We start from the raw sequence: 19,774 nt of genomic DNA on the forward strand, positions 1-19,774 counted from the left end.
AAGACAAGCCATTTTCTCCCAAAAATACTTCAATTTTTTTCAGAAGGAAGTCTCAAAAGTTTTGTTTCATGATTTAAAAATAGAACAAGTGAGTAGGCTACAAATTCGATATATCACTCGACTTATCGCGATTTTTCAAAATTTTGACCCCCTTTTTGGGGCACAGGGGAGCTTCGAGGGATTGGACCTAAAAAAATAAGTTCATATTCGTACTCAGCGACCTCGAAAACATACTCTTCGATGTATCGCACGTCGTTTTTCGAATACATGATTCAGTTGTGTGTTACTTGAAAAATCAAGCACCCCCCCCCCACCAACCCCCGGGGAGGGTCGAAGACCAATCAATGGTGGTTTGATTAGTAGTTGGGTGTGTAGACCTTGTAAAAAAAAATTGAGCGAAAACGAATAATATTAAGTGGTAATTTTGATTAATTTACTGGACTTGCATTTTTTTGAAACACCTACTCTTTCCACCCCTTTTTTTAGGCACCTTCCTTGAGGGATGGGTATCGAGAGTAGCATCAAATTATCGAGAATTTGAAGGGAATCATTTTTTGTCATGGTAGTTTTTATCGTAAACCTAATATTTACGGAGTAAAACGCAAAAAACGTTAATCGCAACCGGTTTTAGCCCCCTAAAAAATTAGCTCCAGGGGTAGGAGGGTCGGTTTTTTTTTGGTAGTTCAGGGGGTCCATCTGAACACATTCCCGAAGAAAAAATTGATGTGCCAATTTTTTCTTTTTTAAAACTGCTATTTGCCCGGTCTACTAATTAATTGGGTAGGTATTTATTTACTCAACACATACCTACACCAATGCTGAAATTTTTTGAATCAAATGAAAACACACGTGAAGAAGCAGGAATGCCTAAAATTACGATTATATTTAAAATATAAAAGAGTGGCACTTTGCTTGCTTAAAAGGTCATTAACTATCCATAGGTAGTGATTTTATGTGATCGATTGAACTCGATGAATTTTACTCTGTCTTCTCAGAGTTCTCAGTTCTCTTTTTCCACTATAAATAAACAATGAACTCATTGACCAAGTGTGACCGGCCGTGAAGTACAACTACGATTTCGAAATGTTTCTACCCCTTCCCATTTACCCAGCACCCTCTCAATCAATATTTCATTATATGTGTGGGGAGCAAATGGGAGGGGATAGAAAAAATTGGAAAACGTCATTGTACTTTCTGGGTCACACTTGGTCAATATAGACTTTATCCCTTTTGAATTTTTCGTATTTTCATCCCCACTCCTCTCATTCAATATTTCATATACCTAATAGATAGGTGGGGGATAAATTGGAGGAGGTAGAAAAAATTTGAAATCATGGTTGTACTCCCGAGTTGTACTTTGTCAATATCGAGTTCACCCCATTTGAATCTTTCAGATTTTCACCCCCTCCCATGGAATTTAATATTTGAATAGTCGGTGGAGGATAAATTGGAGGGGGACAGAGAAAATTTGATAACGCCATTGTATTCCCCGAGTTGTACTCTGTCAATATCGAGTTCATCCCATCCCATTTGAATTTTTCATATTTCCCCCCCCCCACCCTTCTCAATCAATATTTCATATAATAGGTGGGGGAGTGGGGGATAAATTGGAGGGGGTAGAAAAAATCTGAAAACGCCATTGTGCTCTACAGGTCACACTTTGTCAATATCGAGTTCATCCCATTTGAATTTTTCATATTTTCACCTCCTCCCCTGGGATTTGTCATTTGAATAGGGGATGGGGGATAAATTAGAGGGGAGTTGAAAAAATTTGAAAACGCCTTGTGTTCCCCAAGTTGTACTCTGTCAATATCGAGTTCATCCCAAATGAATTTTTCAAATTTTCACCCCCACCTCTGAGATATAATATTTCATTAGTGGGTGGGGGATAAATTGTAGGGGGTAGAAAAATTTTTAAAACGCCATCGTGCTTCCCGAGTCGTATTCTGCCAATATCGAGTTCATCCCAATTGAATTATTCATATTTTCACCCCACCGCTGGGATTAAATATTTGAATAATAAGCGGGGAATAAATTGGAGGGGGCTGGGAAAAATTTGAAAACTCCATTTTTCTTCCTTTTTTTGGTAGATTCAATAACGAGTTCATTTTTTTGAAAAATATTGTAATTTCCTTTAAAAATTCCATACCCATACTTAAATTGATTTTCGTAATTTCAATTTTCTAATCTACATATCTACCTAGACATAACTTATCTTAGCAATTAAACATGATAAAATACCGCATAAGAAAAATCAGATGTTTTTATTCAGGGGAAATTGGAAGGAACAAGGAAAACGATTTTCACTAGTAGGTATATCACTTTGCATGTAGAGTTTCTAGTTAATTCTCAACCCACAGTGATACAATATTTTAAGAAAAATCAAAATGTAATAATTAGGAAGCTTTTTTGTAAATAATTTTATTATTCAAAGAAAGTCTTATCAGTGAATCTGTACGGGGAAAAAAGGAGTAAATTTTTTCGCTGGTTGGTAGGGGAACAAGTAGATAAACATCCGTTTCGCACATTTTTTAGCCACAACCCACTGATCATTACTAAAGTTTTGATATACTTCAAGCAAGCATACTTACTGATTTATATGTATGTGTACAATCCACATCAGCAACAGTTAAGTATAGGTACGTACTTATTTTTCAATATTTTCATAAACAGTATACTTTTTGCTCAAGTCTTAAGCCTGTTGATTTTAAAAGTACTATACGTAGGTAGGTAGTAGATATAGCTTCTCGTTTATGAACAAAATGAACCAAACATCAGTTGTCTGAATAACATTGCTGAGTATTTAATTTTATTTGGCTAATCAATTTGGATTCTTGATTTAGATTCCGTTCCTATATTATTTAATATTCAATCCAATGAAGTTTGTTACCACACTATGCGTAGCCTCCGTCCACTTATGCCTAATCACAAGCTGCATTACAGCAGACAATTTCGAGGATATTCTGAATGAATGTTGTGAGTAAATAATACAAATAATTAAGTTTGAAATTACTCGTTAGGTATTCTAAGTTAAGAATAAACGTTTATTGGAGGAAATATTGATATGAATAACATGACTTACAATTACGCATCGGTTGCAGATCCGGACATAATTCTCCCACAATCAGAGATCGACTTCCTCCAGAGTCTGCCCTCACATCAGTGGAAAGACCGAGTGATGATTAGCAAAAATAATGTCAAACAGGCCAAACTTGTAGACAAACTCACAGCTGAAAATGATGAACTTAAACTGGAACAGGTTAGTACCTAACTTTGCCCGCCCTTCGGGCAGGGAATAGCATTAAATATGTACGTGCATATTGAAGTAACCTTCAAATAAGTAATAACTAGGGGTCTTTGCCCCCTAAGTCGCTCCGCGACCTCAACCCCCTGCTCGCGCACTCGCTTCGCTCGTGCTGCTCGCCATGGCCCTCGCTTCGCTCAGGGCTCTCGCCCCTTCGGAGCTCCCTTTTTTTGACAAATCAACGCATGTCCCTGCTCCTACATGCAAATCAGCTGAAATGTGTCAATAGCAAATTCTACTCTGGTTCTAAAGTAATGTACAATGATTAAAAAATCAAATTTTTCAAGAAAAAGGAATTCAAGTTTGAACAATATTTCTATCAATTTCTACAATGAATTAACGACATTTTTTTTCTCAAAAAACTTACATCTATTGACTTCAGATTTTATATTTGGGGTGTTGAATTACTCTGGTATACCCTCTGACTTGACATCATCATTTTTTAGGAGTACAATTTCTGAAATTCTCTATGTAAAATAATGGCATAAAATGAGTAGGTAGTGAGTATGCTGGAGTACGTAATTCAATCCTATTGAATGAAAATCTGAAGTAGGATAGTCAAATTTGTACCCCAAATATAGAAACCCTACCAGTCGTGGCGTAGCTAAGGGAGGGATGTGACTTGAGCCACCACCCCCCCCCTCGCCTCGAGTGAAAATTAGAAGTAATGCATGCAATAATGAACCGTTTTTTTCGTTTTTTCAATCTATTGTTTTCAAAAAATTTTCGCGCTCACTTCACTTGAGCAGTAATTGCACCTCCATTTTCATAAAATTATCATACATTACGAAGGGTTTCCATAAAATTACCTCTAATTTCGATTTTTCATGCCTAAAAATCTGGCTTTGCCCTCTCTTTGAGAAAATTCTGGCTACACTGTACTGAACCCTTCCCCTATCTTCACTTTAACTTTTTTACAAACAATGTTCCACTACATATATAGACATTTCAATTTGTGCTGTTGAAATAAAATCCTAACCCAAAAATGATCTCAAGTGCAGAACCTCCTCTCCTCATTATTTTAACAGACACCACATTCCAGTTTTAAAAAAAAAAAAATACAAACAGCATGTCGTCGGTGACCTGTAAAAAACCTCCTATGTGTCAACTTTTTCGAAAAAACGGTTATTGGCTCTCTGGATTCGTATTTTCAAGGCGCATCGTCTGAAATTACCTCCTATGTGTTTAGTACGGAATATTCCTAGTAGAGCGAGTTCTTAAAATCTCCTATGTGCAACATGCCGAAAATGTGGTCTAAAAAAGCTCCTATGTGCAATAAAAAAACAGAAAACCTCCTATGTGCAATAAAAAAACCTCCTATGTGCAATAAAAAAAAACCTCCTATGTGCCCTCCTATGTGCACTCACGTGTTGAAATAGTCAGGTCCAATGTGTTGATTATAGATCTACGTTGTTGATATTACGAATTATGATCGAATATGTGGTTTAATGATTAATAAAATTGTAATTTGAATTGCTAGAATAATACAATGTGTTTCAAAAAAAAAACAAAAATATCTCCTATGTGTTCATTTTTCTGTTTTTGAAGTTTATTGAAGGGAATTATAAAGATTTCAACCCAAATTCAATTTTAAAGCATTCCGCAGATAAAAATAAAGAAAGTGTTTTAAAATAATCCATTTTCCCGAAATACAAACAGACGTAGAACGTTTTTTAGCTCTAGTGAAAAATTTTGATTTTTTCACATAGGAGGTTTTTTATAGGTCACCGACGATGTATTGAAAATCGCCATAAATTAAAAAATCACAAAATCAGTTGTAAAAAATTTTTTATTTTTATTTTTTTTGTTTTGTTTTGGCAGTCATTTTGATTTTTAAAAAAACTTGGAAAACGAAAATTTTGGTCAAAATTTTTGAAATATGCTGAAAATGACCAAAATATGTCGTTTTATGCACATTTAATGCTAGAATTATGACGTTTTATGCATTTACAGCCAAAATATGCAAAATATGCACAATCAAATTGGGCTCATTTTACTCAAAATGTTCCGAATCACAAAGATCAATGCGATATGCGCAATTATCTCGTACATATCAAAATTATGCAAAAAATAAAAATCCGCACTCTAGACTTCTGAGTGTATTATTGTCGGTGGCATTGTAAAACGTGCAGAACGTGTTTTTCCAATTTTTTCGGCCCTTAATTTCGATTTTTTTTTCTTGATGACATATCTACACGTCAAAAGGAACGTTTGAAAAAAAAATTTGTTGAAATCGGTTCAGTAGAAGAGGCTAGCGGACTCTATCAAGGTTTTCCTTCAAACATCTTTTAATATATAAGGATAATAATGAAAGAAAATCACTCAAAATACCATAATATAGTTAGGTAATGAGAAATTATAAAAAATTGATAATTTTTGACATTTTTGTCATTTTTTGGCTGCGTTGTAAAATTTGTGATTTCACGCTAAGGTCCCTTTCTCCTGGACGAATCCAAATTTGGATGGCATATTTGAAATTCCAAAGTCCAGTGGACCATATCTACCTTCCAACTTGAGTCTATATGGTCAAAATTAAAAATTGTGCGATTCGAATCACAGAAATGAATCGCGAATCAATTTTGAATCGGATTCAGAATCAGACTCTGATTCGTATTCAAAACGAAAGTGAATGGTTGTAGTTGACTCGCAGCATCGCGATTAATTTTTTTTTTATCAATTTACCAATCTTTCCAATCGGTGGGTTCAAGTTATTTTGTTGCCTCCATCGATTTTTTAAAAATTTTTAGGTCCCTTAGCAGATTTTTGAAATTTGAAATTTTTATAAGATTTCATCAAATGGATTTAGAGAGCCGAAATTCAATCTGCAAACTACAATTTCAATACCCTATGAAATCTAGTGCAAGTGCTTCCAACTCGTTTTACAGCTTCTATGGTCACTTTTGGACCTTCAAGGTCGACATTATGTACACGAAACTAGATATACAGGATAAGCTATTGATTAGATAGACACCCCCCCCCCCCCCCAGGAAATGTTTCGCCAGACTCGACGAAGTCGTTAAGTTTTGTAAATTTTTAGTCTTGATAAAGGAATTTATTTACCAGAAAAAAATGTTTTTTTACTTCTCGAAATACAAAATTTTAAGAGCTTTTGTCCTAAATTTGGTTGTGCATTTTTGCTTATGTTTTTTAAAACTAAAATTTCTACAAAAAATCGCTCAAATTTTGAAATATTTAAACCAAAAAAATCGAATTCTTCCCATAAAAAAAAACATCGTTCTCTCAATTATCAAAATGAAAATTTTCAAGAGCTGTTGACTCAAATTCTTTGATTATTACATATATTTTTATTTACAAAAGCAAATGAAGATTTTTTATAAGTCATAATAGGCTATGAATATAACCTAATTACCGATATCCACATTGATGTATCAATTATCAATTTTTAGTCTCAATAAAGGAATTAAATTTCCGACTTTTTTGGAGCTTGAAACACATTTTAGGTTCAGGCCTGTTCGTTTTTTTTTTTCAAAATCAAACTTTCTAAAAATCTATTATTTATTCAAATTCAAAACAATAGGTAGATAAATAAACTTCTCACATGAAAATTTTTTTTTTTTAGTTCTTGAATTACAAAATTTTGAGAGCATTTGCCTTCACTTCGTTTGGGTCTTTTTGCTTCTGTTTCTTAGAACTGAAAATTCTACAATAAATCACTCAAGTTTTGAAATTTTCTAGCCAAAAAACAAATTCTTCCCATAACAAAAACATTGTTCTTTCAATTATCAAAATTTTACTTACATCAAGGCAACTTAGCAATTTTTGATTCAAAATTCTCTGGATTTAAACTGAGTTTGCATTGGACATTCAAAAAAATTAAACCCTGGCATTCTGGATATATTTACTCCTTGCATAAAAATCAGTTTAAAAACAAGAAATTTGATAAATATGTATATCCGGAATGCCAGGGTTTAATTTTTTTGAACGTCCAATGCAAATAATCAGTTTAAATCCAGGGAATTTTGAATCAAAAATTGCTAAGTTGCCTTGATGTAAGTAAAATTTTGATAATTGAAAGAACAATGTTTTTGTTATGGGAAGAATTTGTTTTTTGGCTAGAAAATTTCAAAACTTGAGTGATTTATTGTAAAATTTTCAGTTCTAAGAAACAGAAGCAAAAAGACCCAAACGAAGTAAAGGCAAATGCTCTCAAAATTTTGTAATTCAAGAACTAAAAAAAAAAAATGTCCATGTGAGAAGTTTATTTATCTATTGATTTGAATTTGAATAAATAATCGATTTTTAGAAAGTTTGATTTTGAAAAAAAAAACGAACAGGCCTCAGCCAAAAATGTGTTTCAAGCTCCAAAAAAGTCGGAAATTTAATTCCTTTATTGAGACTAAAAATTGATGTTTTTTTTTTTTTTTTTAAACAGTTTTACATCAGAATGGATTTTTTTCCGTAACAGCAAACGCGATCACAATGAAAAGATATGGTTAAAGAGTACCATAGAAATACCATAAATCCCGAATTATATGGATATTTAAATTTATTATATTTTGTTTTTTAATTAACTTGGGTACTCTCTAAATTTGAAACATTCAAATTTCACTGCTGAACAGTAAGAACTGACCGACATTTTGCCTTCCTATAAGCAGTAGTTTTTGACTGGATTTTCAGTAAATAATTGACTGCTTATCAGTCAAATGTGAATTATTTATACTGAATTAATCAGTCAAAAATGAAGTATTTACTGTATCAATCAGTCAGAAACTACTTTGGTCAGCAGTAAAAATTTAAAATATGTAACTGATTTTCAGCAGTAGGTACCTACTTTTTTCACTGTTTATCACAGTGACGACATTTTTCCTTCTATAAACGGTGAAATTTGACTGTTTCAGATTTAGAGAGTAGGTACGAAAAAAAAAAATTGAAAATTTACTTATACCTACTGATTTGAAATACTTATGTATTTGCAGGCGTCAAATCTATTTACATGTGCGATTACACGCTCGAAAAGTATTCTCCGATGGTACAACAAAGAAGGTATGTCTATTATGGATTTGCCACTAAGCTCGAAATATGCCGGACCGCCTACATTTTATTTAGATTTAATACTCCAGCAACAGACGTATGACAGTGATCGCACAAAAGTGCGTGATTTCCACAAACTGTGCAAACAGTGGCATTACTTCCTAAAAGAAACGAAAAGCACGCACGCAACAAATGTAATCACCAACCTGAAAATTTATTTGAAGCACCATCCCGAAAAATATAACGACATTGAAGAGCTGTATACTGTTTTTTGCGCATCTGTGGCAAGATCGAATCGCTTCTTTAATTACCTATCGCACACGTTTTTCCCATCACTGTATAACGAAGAATTGGGAAAAGAAGAAAATGAGTTAACCAAACATCTTTTTGATAAAATGGAATTTTACTATTTTGGTCAGGATGACATGGACTTCATTAACATCTTATTTAGAAGTAAATCACAGACCGAGTTAGATGATGGAATAAAGTTAGATAATAGGTATTTATTAAAACACATAGTAGTAATTAACCCTAATTTAAAATTTTATATAATAAAAAATGCTCGCAATTATCAATGTAACGATGTTAAAAAGAAAGAAGTTTTACTTCCTTTAAGTGATGTTTGCCCTTATGAAGAAATCGGAACCACCGCATTGATAGAACCTTTTCCTATACAACCAACCATTACCTAAACTTTAATAAAATATTTACCTCTGTGCAATAATATGTTTTGTTTATTAGCATTGAATTATTTATATACCTAAGTACTATATTGATATACTTAAAAGAGAACCTTTTCCGCCCTCCGACTGCGATCCGAACAAAACTAGGATTTTTCAAAACACGAATTCACCCAAGAATAAACGCATTACCGTAAAGTGGGGCTATTTGGTAATGCGGGGGCTATTTGGTAATTTTTGTTTTGGTACAGTTAAGGTTATCTGTAAGCGAATTATGGTTACAGATGATAAATGTTGGCTGTTTAGGCTAAAGTAGAAAGTCAAACGAACATAATGAAAGTTTAATTTGCCAGATTGAATGATTTTTCATCGATTTACAGTAATTTGAAAATTGATGTGATTTTTTAGGTTTTTAAAACTACTGCAAACTTCATGTTAAATGAAATAGAAAGAGAAACACTAGCCTTTTCGTAGTACATTCATTGTGCTCGGCAGGCTTCTGGCTACATTTTAGTACCAAAACAAAAATTTTCGGTGCATTCTAACTGGAGAAATTTACATTTGAATTCGTTGGGGCTATTTGGTAACGTGCAAATTTACCATCCATTTTTCTGTTTGTGCTCAAGTTTCAAGCATAAAAATGAATTTCTTTGCTATAAATATCCCTCTGATGTAATTTTCACCTTTCCAAATGTAAAGGATGATGATGTAGCTTTCTATAGGTATCAAAATATTATTAAGAAAATAAACATCTTAATTTTACATAGAGGGGCCTTCAAATTTTCTGAAGTTACTTAAAACTTCTATTAGGTATGTAAATATAAGCATGTATGTGTTTTTATTAATCAAACATTTTATTTTTCATGATAAAACCTTCTTTCCTTGGTTTTAAAGTCATTTTTGTAGGTGTTTTTGAGCAATTCTCAAATAGCCCCGCCTGAAAAACCTCCAAAATTCCCTACTTCTCCCCCCACTACTTATTCTGGGGATGACGAATTTTGATTTTGACCCCTGCAGGTTGTAGCTCTATACGATACGAAACTTTAGCAGTAATCACATTTCCGCTAACTTACTCGGAAGTACTTCATTTTTCTACTCAAAGTTCAAAAAGTTACCAAATAGCCCCACTTTACGGTAATTGTAAATTTTAAACCCCTCAGTATAGAATCTAAAAAATGGTCGTGGATTTTAACAGCAATGGCACACAAACTACGCAGAATCTCAAATACATACTTTCATTTGAGAATGAACTAAGTATGTTTTTTCAACACGAGATGTATAGGTATAGCGACAGAAAAAAGGACAAAATTAAACCTTCCAAGCAATTTTACTTTTTTTGGCAACTTTTGAAACAAAAAGACGATTTTTCAAGCAGCCAAAGCATCAATCAATGCTGTTGGACATTTGGGCGAAAAAGCACATTTTTTTTTAAATTTTGGCAAAAATTGCGACCATTTGACAATTTTATCAAAAAACTACTTCTTATGAGAATTTTGACGAAAAAAGATTAAGTACAACTTTTCGTCAACTCGCCAAAAATTTACACTTCCTGACAATTTTGACACATTATTTTTTGAGAAATTTAGCAACCAAAAAAAAAAAAAACAAGAAACATTAGGTTCAATGATGAAAATTCGAGTTTGGGAGCATCAAAAACGAATATTTTGATATGTCACATGATATTTAGGGCAATTTTGGAATTTTGAACCTCTTTCTTGAAAGCCTCTTTTAGGGTTTACTCCGAAATGATACATATAAAATTCGTACTTGGGTGCCTCGGAAACATGTACCTATTTTGATATGACACTTAGTCGGGGAGCCCACTTAAGGATAAATTGCACCCCCCCCCCCCGTCGATCCTCTGGGACAACTTTTTCTTAAAGGGGGAGTCCTAAGGAACATTTCTAGCCCTTGTACTCAAAAAAAAAGTGGCCCTAATTACAAAATGGCGGCCATTCTGATTGACAGGTCAGCCGAAATCGCAGATTTTGCGTTCCAACATAGGACTTGCTCAAAATTTTTCAAACTGTACAAAGGTAGATCGGAAGATCCAGCAAAAATTTATCACCTGTCAAAATTTCAAGTGCCAAAGTGCGTTTTTCGATTTTTGGTGAATTTTTGAAAATTAAATTAAGGCCAAAAATGAGGGGAAAAAATCAAAATTTTACCAAATTGACCAAGAAAGCTGAAATTTGGGATATACCCTATTTTCGACATGCCAAATCGATTGGAAACTGTTTCAAACCGTTTTGAGCAGTTCTGGAGCCTCCAGTAGATTTTTGAAACTCGAAATTCCCACAAAATTTCACCAAAATGGAGTTGGAAAGCTGAAATTTATTCTGCAAACTAATTTCAATACGCTACGAAGTCAACTGCAGGGGAATTTCAAGTCGTTTTGGAGCCTCCAGTGATTTTTTGAAAATTACTGGAGCCTCCAGTAGATTTTTGAAACTTTAAATGTTCACAAAATTTCATCAAATGGAGATGGAAAGCTGAAATTTACTCTACGCTCCAATTTTAACACCCTCTGAAGACGACTTCAGGTAGGTTCAAATCATTTTGGAGCCTCCAGCGTCTTTTTGAAAATTACTGAAGCGTCCAGTAGATTTTGGAAACTTGAAATTCCAGCAACATTTTACCAAATGAAGTTTTCAAGCTAAAATTTACTTCGCAAACTAATTTCAATACGATATGAAGTCGACTACATGGTCATGGTGGTTTCAAATGGTTTTAAATGGTTTTGAAGCTTCCAGCTACTTCTTGGAAATTTCAATTTTCCAAAAAACACCATAAGACCTCTCAAAAAGTGACTGGAAGCTCCAAAACGACTTGAAATCCACCAGCAGACGAGTTCGTAGCGTATTAAATTTAGTTTGCAGAATGAATTTTGACTTTCTAGTTTCTACCTGTGTTTGATGAAATTTTTAGGAAATTTAAAGTTTCAAAAATCTACTGGAGGCTTCAGTAATTTTCAAAAAATCGCTGGAGGCTCCAAAACGACTTGAAATTCCCCTGCAGTTGACTTCGTAGCGTATTGAAATTAGTTTGCAGAATAAATTTCAGCTTTCCAACTCCATTTTGGTGAAATTTTGTGGGAATTTCGAGTTTCAAAAATCTACTGGAGGCTCCAGAACTGCTCAAAACGGTTTGAAACAGTTTCCAATCGATTTGGCATGTCGAAAATAGGGTATATCCCAAATTTCAGCTTTCTTGGTCAATTTGGTAAAATTTTGATTTTTTCCCCTCATTTTTGGCCTAAATTTAATTTTCAAAAATTCACCAAAAATCGAAAAACGCACTTTGGCACTTGAAATTTTGACAGGTGATAAATTTTTGCTTGATCTTCCGATCTACCTTTGTACAGTTTGAAAAATTTTGAGCAAGTCCTATGTTGGAACGCAAAATCTGCGATTTCGGCTGACTTGTCAATCAAAATGGCCGCCATTTTGTAATTAGGGCCACTTTTTTTTTTTGAGTACAAGGGCTAGAAATGTTCCTTAGGACTCCCCCTTTAAGAAAAATTTGTCCCAGAGGATCGACGGGGGGAAGGGTGCAATTTATCCTTAAGTGGGCTCCCCGACTAACTTGAAATTTGGGTTAATTTTTGAGTTTTGGAATTTGGACCTACCATCAAAAGTCCATTTTGGAGCTTACGCCAAAAATAATATCAAATTCGTACTCAGGAGCTTCAAAAACATTCATTTTGAAGTGCCACGTAATATTCTGGCTCTTTTCTGAGTTCTGAATCTCCCCTTCAGACGTCCGTTGTGGGTATATCAAATTCGTATGCAGGAACTCGAACTTCAATAACAAACATTTTGATTTGTCACGTATTATTTGGGCCAATTTTTGGTTTGAACCTCCCCCACTGAAGCTCCTTTTTTGGATTTCCGTCAAAATGATACGAAATTCGTGTTCAGGAGCGTCAAAAAGATATATTCTGATATGTCACGTGATATCCAGGTCAATTATTGAATTTTGAACCTCCCCCTCAGAAGCCCTTTTTGGAGTTTCCATTTTTTTTTTTTTTTAAGAACTTTCTGATGAATTCAGAGGCCTCAATTTATCACGAAATCACTTCTCCAACGCTCGTAGAGGGCCTTTAAACGAAGAAAAAGAAGAATACAATTTTTGATAGTGTCGAATCAGTTGCCTACTCTCAAAGCACAAATCAAATTTGTACTTATTATGCTTAAAATCGTATTTCAATGCCTCGTATGATATATAGAATCTAGAATCATTTTCAAATTTTGCACTCCCTCCCCCCTTGAAGGCCCTTTTGGATTTGGCACTGAAATGATCTCAAATTCGGAACCCTGAGGTTCGAAATCACGTATATTACGATTTACGACGCCTCACATAATATTTAGGTTCGATTTCAAATTTTGCACCTCCCTCCCCTGAAGCCCCTGTTGAAGCTGGCGCAGAAATAGTATCAAATTCGAATTCCGGAGGCTCAAAACATATATTTTGATACCTCGCACGACATTTACACTCATTTTCTACTTTGGCTCCTCTCCCCTCAAGGGTCCTGTTTGAGTAATACTCAAAAACGACCTCAAAAATGAATTCAGCAGCTTCGAAAACCTCCCTGCCACAAATTTGACAATTTTCCGTCACGATTTGCTTCAAAAAATAATTAAATAATTAATCGTATTTGAAAAATCGTTCTTGTCCCTTATTTCGGATGAATATGCAACTTATTCGACAAAGCGAAAATCACCAAAGTGATAGAAACTAGCTCCGAAATGGGTTATGTTATTAGGAGAATAAGAGATATTAAGAGGTCTCTAAAGCCAAAATTTTAAAAGAGCTAGTAGTTCATTGAGACACCGAGAGATAGCGCTAGGCATCCGTGTGGAATTAAAATTACTTGGAAGTTGGAAATTCAGCGAATCCAACGTAGTTGGTGTATATTTCGAGAGATGGCGCTACGAGTCCGTGTAGAATTAATTAATTCATCGATTTATTATTTTTAATTAATAGAAAGGCAATAGAATAGAATCGAGTAAAGTGTCTAACAAGGGTAGGTTTTCAAGCACGTAGAATCCATTTTTGAGGTGCGTTTGCTTCGAAAACTCTTCCTTTTCGAGATACTGGCTTTTTTCGAATTAAAACCTCAATTTTTATTCTTTTTTTGTATTTTTTTGGATCATTGAAGCCAAGTTCGATATTTTTTTCATTTTGGTCCCTGTGAGCGTCTCTGAAATCTGAATAGACCTCGAAATTCATCATCAAGTTTTCCCAGTCACTGCATTCTAAACTTGAACTTACCTTATCGAAAAATTCGTGATTTTCTCACAAGACCATTAATCAGGTCACGAAATTTATCATTCAAAAAATCGCCATTTCACCATAAATAAAACTTAATATTTCGAGCAATTTAATTTTTGTTTAATTCCGTTTATAAAACAACAGTAAGTTCTTAGAACTAAAAACTTCTTGAAATGATTATCAAATTTTCCATAATTGCATTTTTTTTTATTTTACACATTTATTTTAAAAATAACAAAATAAAATATGTCTACTAAAAACGAAAAAAATCAAAAGAAAAAAAAACGAAAAAAAAAAACAGAAACGAAAAAAATTAAAATAAAATAAAACAGTAATAAAAGATGAAGTAAAAAAAAAGCAACTTATGCACCGTTTAGCAGAAAAATAAAACTGTTCGTATCAAATTCGTATTTAATGAAAAATAGCAAACAAATGAAAAAAACGTAACTTATTGTTGTTAGTATAAGTAACAATTACAATGATAAAAAAATGTAGAGAATTATTGTTACGAATTTGAAATTAAAAATTCGTTAAACAAACAAAAATAAAAATGGCAAGGCAAATGAACCGTTACACATTGACGGTGAGGAAATATTGCCAATTTGGTAACGTTATACTTAAGATTGATTTTACAGCGTCGAGTAGGTATTATCACAAAATTTAAAATAACATGGTGATTTTTTTTTTCAAAACTTTAACAAATTATTGCAAATATTTATATAAACAAACAAATAAATAATTCTTATAAGCTAAAATAAATTAAAATGCATTCAAATTGCTAACAATTTAAAAAAAAAAATGTCTAAAATCCGTAACAATTAATAAAATTCCTAAAACGCACAATCATATGAGTTCAGCGTAATAACATTGAAGTACAAATTGTGCTGAAGAAAAAGTGAATTGTTATCACATTGTGTTTTTTTTTTTTTTTTTTTTTTTGTAAATATTTTTGACCCTTTAGAAGGCAGTACGATCCAGCTGTAGGGAAGAAAAAATTGAAGCTACGACATATCCGAATTGATTATAACAGGTTGTTAGATACGTCACGGAAGTGTTTCTTTTTCTTGTTCCTGTAATGAAGAAAAATATCCCCAAATTAACATTTAAGTTAGGTTAGAGGGTGGTGAGGTTAAAAAAAATAGAAAAGAAGAAGAAGAATATTACACGGTGTGTAAAAAGCTTTTTTATACAGGTAAGTACTCTTCTCTATATCTAGATAAGCTGTGCGTGAATTTTTGATTTTTTTGTAGCTGTTGTGGTCGTAATTTTGTTCTGGATCAATGAGGAAAGGGGGAGGGAGGCTCGTATAAACGTCAGACATGTGGAATTTGTTGCAAAATTGTCATACTCTGAAGGATCGTAGCCCGAGACCAGGTTGACCTTGGAGTAAATCTATTTTAAGATTCTCAAATTGAAACAGAATTACATACCCAGTAGGAAATTTAAAAATCACTGAATGAAATTTGGAAATTTGAGAATTTGAACTTTCAAAAAAAAAAGTTCAACTTTTCCTGATTAGCCACTACAAAAATTATTTTGAAAGCTGCTCTTCCATTACAGCTCAAGAGACTTCCTTATATTTTTTGTGTTACACGCTAAACTTTTAAAATCGGATCTCAACAGCTCTAAGGGAGGCACATTCGACCTCCCCCCCCCCCCACACACACGCACACAAATTTTGATTTAACTGCAGCGCCATCTGTAATGCAAAAAGTAAACCAACTAAAGAAGACAATCAGAAGAGTCAATGTCCTAAGAAGCCAGATAAGCGAACTAACGACCTAGAAAGACCAGACAGACAGGTCAACGACCTTAAGAGGCTACACAGGCGGACAACACGACCTTGAGAAGCCAGACAGACGGGTCAATGACCTTTGAAAGCTAGATGCACGATCTCAAGTCGCCGGACAAATGGGTCAACGACCTTTAGAGGTCAAACAGGTGGATCAATGACCTTGAGAGGCCAGACAGGCGATCTTGAGAAGCCAGACTGGTGAGTCAATGACCTTAGTAGTTCAGACCAACAAGTCAGTGACCTTAAGCAGACAGATAGGAAAGCGGATGACTTTGAGAGGCCCGAAAGTCGGGTCAATGACTTTAAAAAACCAGACGCACGATCTTGAGAGGTTGGATAGATGGGTCAACGACCTTTAGAGGACAGACATACGATCTTGAAAAGCCAGGCAGACGAGTCAATGACCTTGAAAGGTCTGCCAGACAGCTGGACAGGTAGGTCAGTGACCTCAGTAGTTCAGACAGATAAGTCAATGACCTCAAGAAAACAGATAGGAAAGCTAAAGACTTTGAGAGGCCAAACAGTCGGGTCAATAACCTTAAGTGCCAGCCAGACGACCATAAGAGGCTAAACTGACAGGTCAGCAATCTTATAAGAAGTCAGTCAGACTCTTAGACAACTTCAAAAGGCCTGACAGTCGGATAGACAATCATGAGGGGCTGTACAGGTAAGTTAGTGACCTTAAGACGTCAGTTAGATATGTTAAAGACCTTGAGAGGTCCAAAAAATGACCTTGAGAGGTCAGAAAGACGGCCTTGAGAAGCTCGAATGATAGATCAGTCGCCTTGAGAGTACAGATGACACAAGGGTCAATGACCTTAAGAGGCCAGACAGGAATACGGACCACCTATAGGCCATAGTAACGGATAAATGACCTGTAAAAGGCAGACAGGCGAGTCAATGACCTTTAAAAACTCAGAGGAAAACGGGTCAACGACCCCTATAAAGCTAGACACGTAGACATATGACCTTGGGAAGCTGTACTGACGAGTCACAATGACCTTAAGGTCACCCAGGTAGACAAACCGACGACCATGAGAGGCTAGACAGCAGGGTTAGTAAGCTTAAAATGGCCAGCCACACAGGTCAATGACCTTTATACCTATGTCAGACTGAAAAACAGACAACCCTCAGAAGCCACACCGTCAAGTCAATGGCCTTAAGAGGCCAAATGGTCAGACAGACAACCTTGATGGGTAGCTGAAGAGGTCGGTCAGTGACCTCAGAGGCCACTAAAACTTTAAAAAATCTCAATTTCAAAACTCACTGGTTCTCTGTGAGTTATTCAGATTACCACAGAAAGAGGTAAGTAAATATGATACTTATGCACTTAAAAAATTAGTGTTTATGTCTGAATTAAACACCAATATGATGTACGAGCGAGGGGGGGGTCTGAATATTGTACAAAAATCACGATCATTCCAAGTTAAATATAGTAACATAACCAAGCCTTCGATCATAAAACTATAATATAAAATAAATTAGTGTGTGGTGTTCATACGCAGCTTATACTAGATACTTACAATATTTCGGTTTTCAATTTCAACAGATGAAATGAACGAGATGCCCTTGAACTCTCTCCCCCCCTACTTCCTAAGGAATTACTGACCAATTGACCATTTTGATCGAAAGTGAGACAGATGGTGCAATTTGATTATTCAAAGAATCACAACATGAAAATTCAAATTTAATTTATCATAAAACACAAAAAAAAAATACACAAAAAGAACCTTTGAGAATAATTTTGACTTTGGGAGCCTTGATCCCTTCGCATAAAACTCCCCTCAGCCCCAAGTGGAAAAATAAAAGGAAAAAAATAGTCGAAGCCTCCTCCTCCCAAAAAATCAGGAAAATAAAAATAAAAAATATTTTAAAAAATAGAAGTCTGCAAAAATCTATTATCATCATCTTTCGTCCCCCCCCCCCAATTGATCTCCTTGTATGGAGGCATTGGAGGCCGTTCAAGTTGAAAAACAAATTTAAAAGTCGAAAATTCAAGTAGCTAGATATGTAAAAACTTTGAACATTTTTTGATTTTTGATTGAGAGGGGGGTTAATTTGGAGGGATTCTCACCATAAATGAAAAAATTTCCAATTTTTGGGGTCTCAATACAAACACATTTTGAGGTACAGGAGATGGTTTTTCAATAAAAGGGGATCATTTGAAGGCATTCTGATGCATAGATGAAAAATTTCAAGATGAATTGGATTTTTAAACGTTTTTTTAGTTAAACATAATAAACACCCTAACAAAGAAAGTATCCCAACCATTTTGGATTTGAATCAGTACAAAAAGATTTTGAAATGGGTGCCCTAAATCCATCGGAGGCTCCAGAACAGTTCAAAACCATCTCCCATTGACTTAGGAGTTCTAAAATATAGGTAGGGCACAAACGAAATTTCACTTTTTTTACAGATTTGTTTGCGAACAACGAATTTTCTATTTTTTTTTCAAAAATAATCGCTGGAGATAATTTTGGATCTGAACCGGCACAAAAATAAATCTTACAAATGTGAGCCTAAATCGATCGAAAGGGTGAAAAAATGACGAATCTGAATTTATAGAATGACTTTTACTTTCACCTTACTTTTAAGTTTTTTTTTTTTTTTTCAAAAACTGGAGAATTTAAAAATCTACTGGAGGCTCCAGGAAACCATCATCAATCTAAAAGGGAGGTTAAAAATAGGGTACAAATCAAATTTTAACTTTACATGTCAATTTAGTCAACTTTTGTTGTTTTTTTTTTTCGAAAATTGGAGAATCCAAAAATCCACTGGAGGCTCCAGAATAGTTTGAAACCACCACTAATCTAAAAGGGAGGTTAAAAATAGAGCACAAATCAAATTTAAGCCTTACATGTCATATTTAGTCAACTTTTGATTTCATTTTTTTTTTTCACGTGAAATGAGCCTTTCAATTTTCAAAAATCTCCCAAAATCAAAAAATGAATTTCAGCATCTGAAATTTTCGTTGACTTGACTCTTGAGACTACTTCAAATTTTTTGAAACTCGATATTGGGATACTTCCATTCTAGGAGAGGGGCGAATACCTCACTTAAAACCGATACACGTTGTGATTCTGAGATTAGAAAAAACTCCAACGAAAGCCACCTACATTTTGAACCTGCCAAAGTGATGAAAGCTCAATATTGCACTTATCGTCATAATAATGTGACAGCGATAAAACGAATCTGTTCTTTATCGTTTGGCTGCGCGTGAGAATCAGTAACAAGATAATACGCTTTTCGAGGTGAAAACCGAAAATATTGATTTTAATCGAGACGAGAATTACCTAGAATGCGACGACATGAACAGCTAACGAGTACACGAGATAACGAAGGTATTCTCAAACCTCAGCTTGTCCAGAAGCGTTCGAAGGAGATCTCGAATGAATCACTACTTTGTGTCCGTTTTTGATAGAAACGCCGTCACTTTCAACCAGCACGGCGGTTTCTTGACCATCGGGTAACTCCGAAGGTTCGCCTTCTGGCGCTTCAGCTTCAGCTTCGTCTTCAGGCGCTGTAGGCAGAGACCCAGCCCCTAAGGGGATGTTTTTATACTTTCTCCAGGCGTTTTGGATGACTTGGGAGCAGTATTCTTCGCGTTGTCTCCATAACGTTGAACTAACAGGTTCGTAATCTGCTTCGTCGGGTCTGGTTTGAATTTCACCTATTTCCACCGCTTCTTCGATTGGATTACCTAAACAAACAAAATGATCAATTTTTGTA

The 19,774-nt window shown here is 34.6% G+C and overlaps 2 protein-coding genes across 8 annotated transcripts in view; one reads left to right on the plus strand and one right to left on the minus strand.

Moving 5' to 3' along the window:
- Positions 1-2,316: 2,316 nt before the first annotated feature.
- On the plus strand, positions 2,317-9,036 carry LOC135847764 (uncharacterized). Of its 2 annotated transcripts, none has more exons than XM_065367463.1 (4): positions 2,317-2,726; positions 2,844-2,976; positions 3,102-3,259; positions 8,242-9,036. In XM_065367463.1, exons 2-4 carry the CDS (start codon positions 2,877-2,879, stop codon positions 8,986-8,988), a joined length of 1,005 nt encoding a protein of 334 aa, XP_065223535.1. In that variant the 5' UTR covers positions 2,317-2,726; positions 2,844-2,876; the 3' UTR covers positions 8,989-9,036. The 2 variants fall into 2 exon arrangements, with proteins under 2 accessions (XP_065223535.1, XP_065223534.1); XM_065367462.1 differs by having other exon boundaries at positions 2,317-2,639.
- A 5,607-nt stretch (positions 9,037-14,643) lies between these two features.
- para (paralytic) overlaps positions 14,644-19,774 on the minus strand; it is a 231,388-nt gene continuing 226,257 nt past the window's right edge. For 5 of the 6 annotated variants that reach the window (XR_010559142.1, XR_010559143.1, XR_010559144.1 and 2 more), the window contains 2 exons: positions 19,339-19,745; positions 14,644-15,320 (listed from right to left, as the gene is read on the minus strand). Coding sequence is in view for 1 of the 6 variants with exons in the window: in XM_065366779.1 (XP_065222851.1) it covers positions 15,294-15,320; positions 19,399-19,745 (374 nt within the window). In the remaining 5 variants the exon portion in view is untranslated. The remainder of the gene's footprint in view (positions 15,321-19,338; positions 19,746-19,774) is intronic. The other variant, XM_065366779.1, reaches the window with a different exon arrangement.

This window comes from Planococcus citri, chromosome 5 (assembly GCF_950023065.1).
Source record: "Planococcus citri chromosome 5, ihPlaCitr1.1, whole genome shotgun sequence".
Lineage (NCBI taxonomy): Eukaryota > Metazoa > Arthropoda > Insecta > Hemiptera > Pseudococcidae > Planococcus > Planococcus citri.

Bases quoted from the DNA above. Each gene is read 5' to 3' on its own strand.
- LOC135847764 (XM_065367463.1), top strand. From the start codon at position 2,877: ATGAAGTTTGTTACCACACTATGCGTAGCCTCCGTCCACTTATGCCTA. The intron at 2,977-3,101 runs GTGAGTAAATAA...CATCGGTTGCAG, and splicing joins GGATATTCTGAATGAATGTT to ATCCGGACATAATTCTCCCA. The intron at 3,260-8,241 runs GTTAGTACCTAA...ATGTATTTGCAG, and splicing joins ATGAACTTAAACTGGAACAG to GCGTCAAATCTATTTACATG.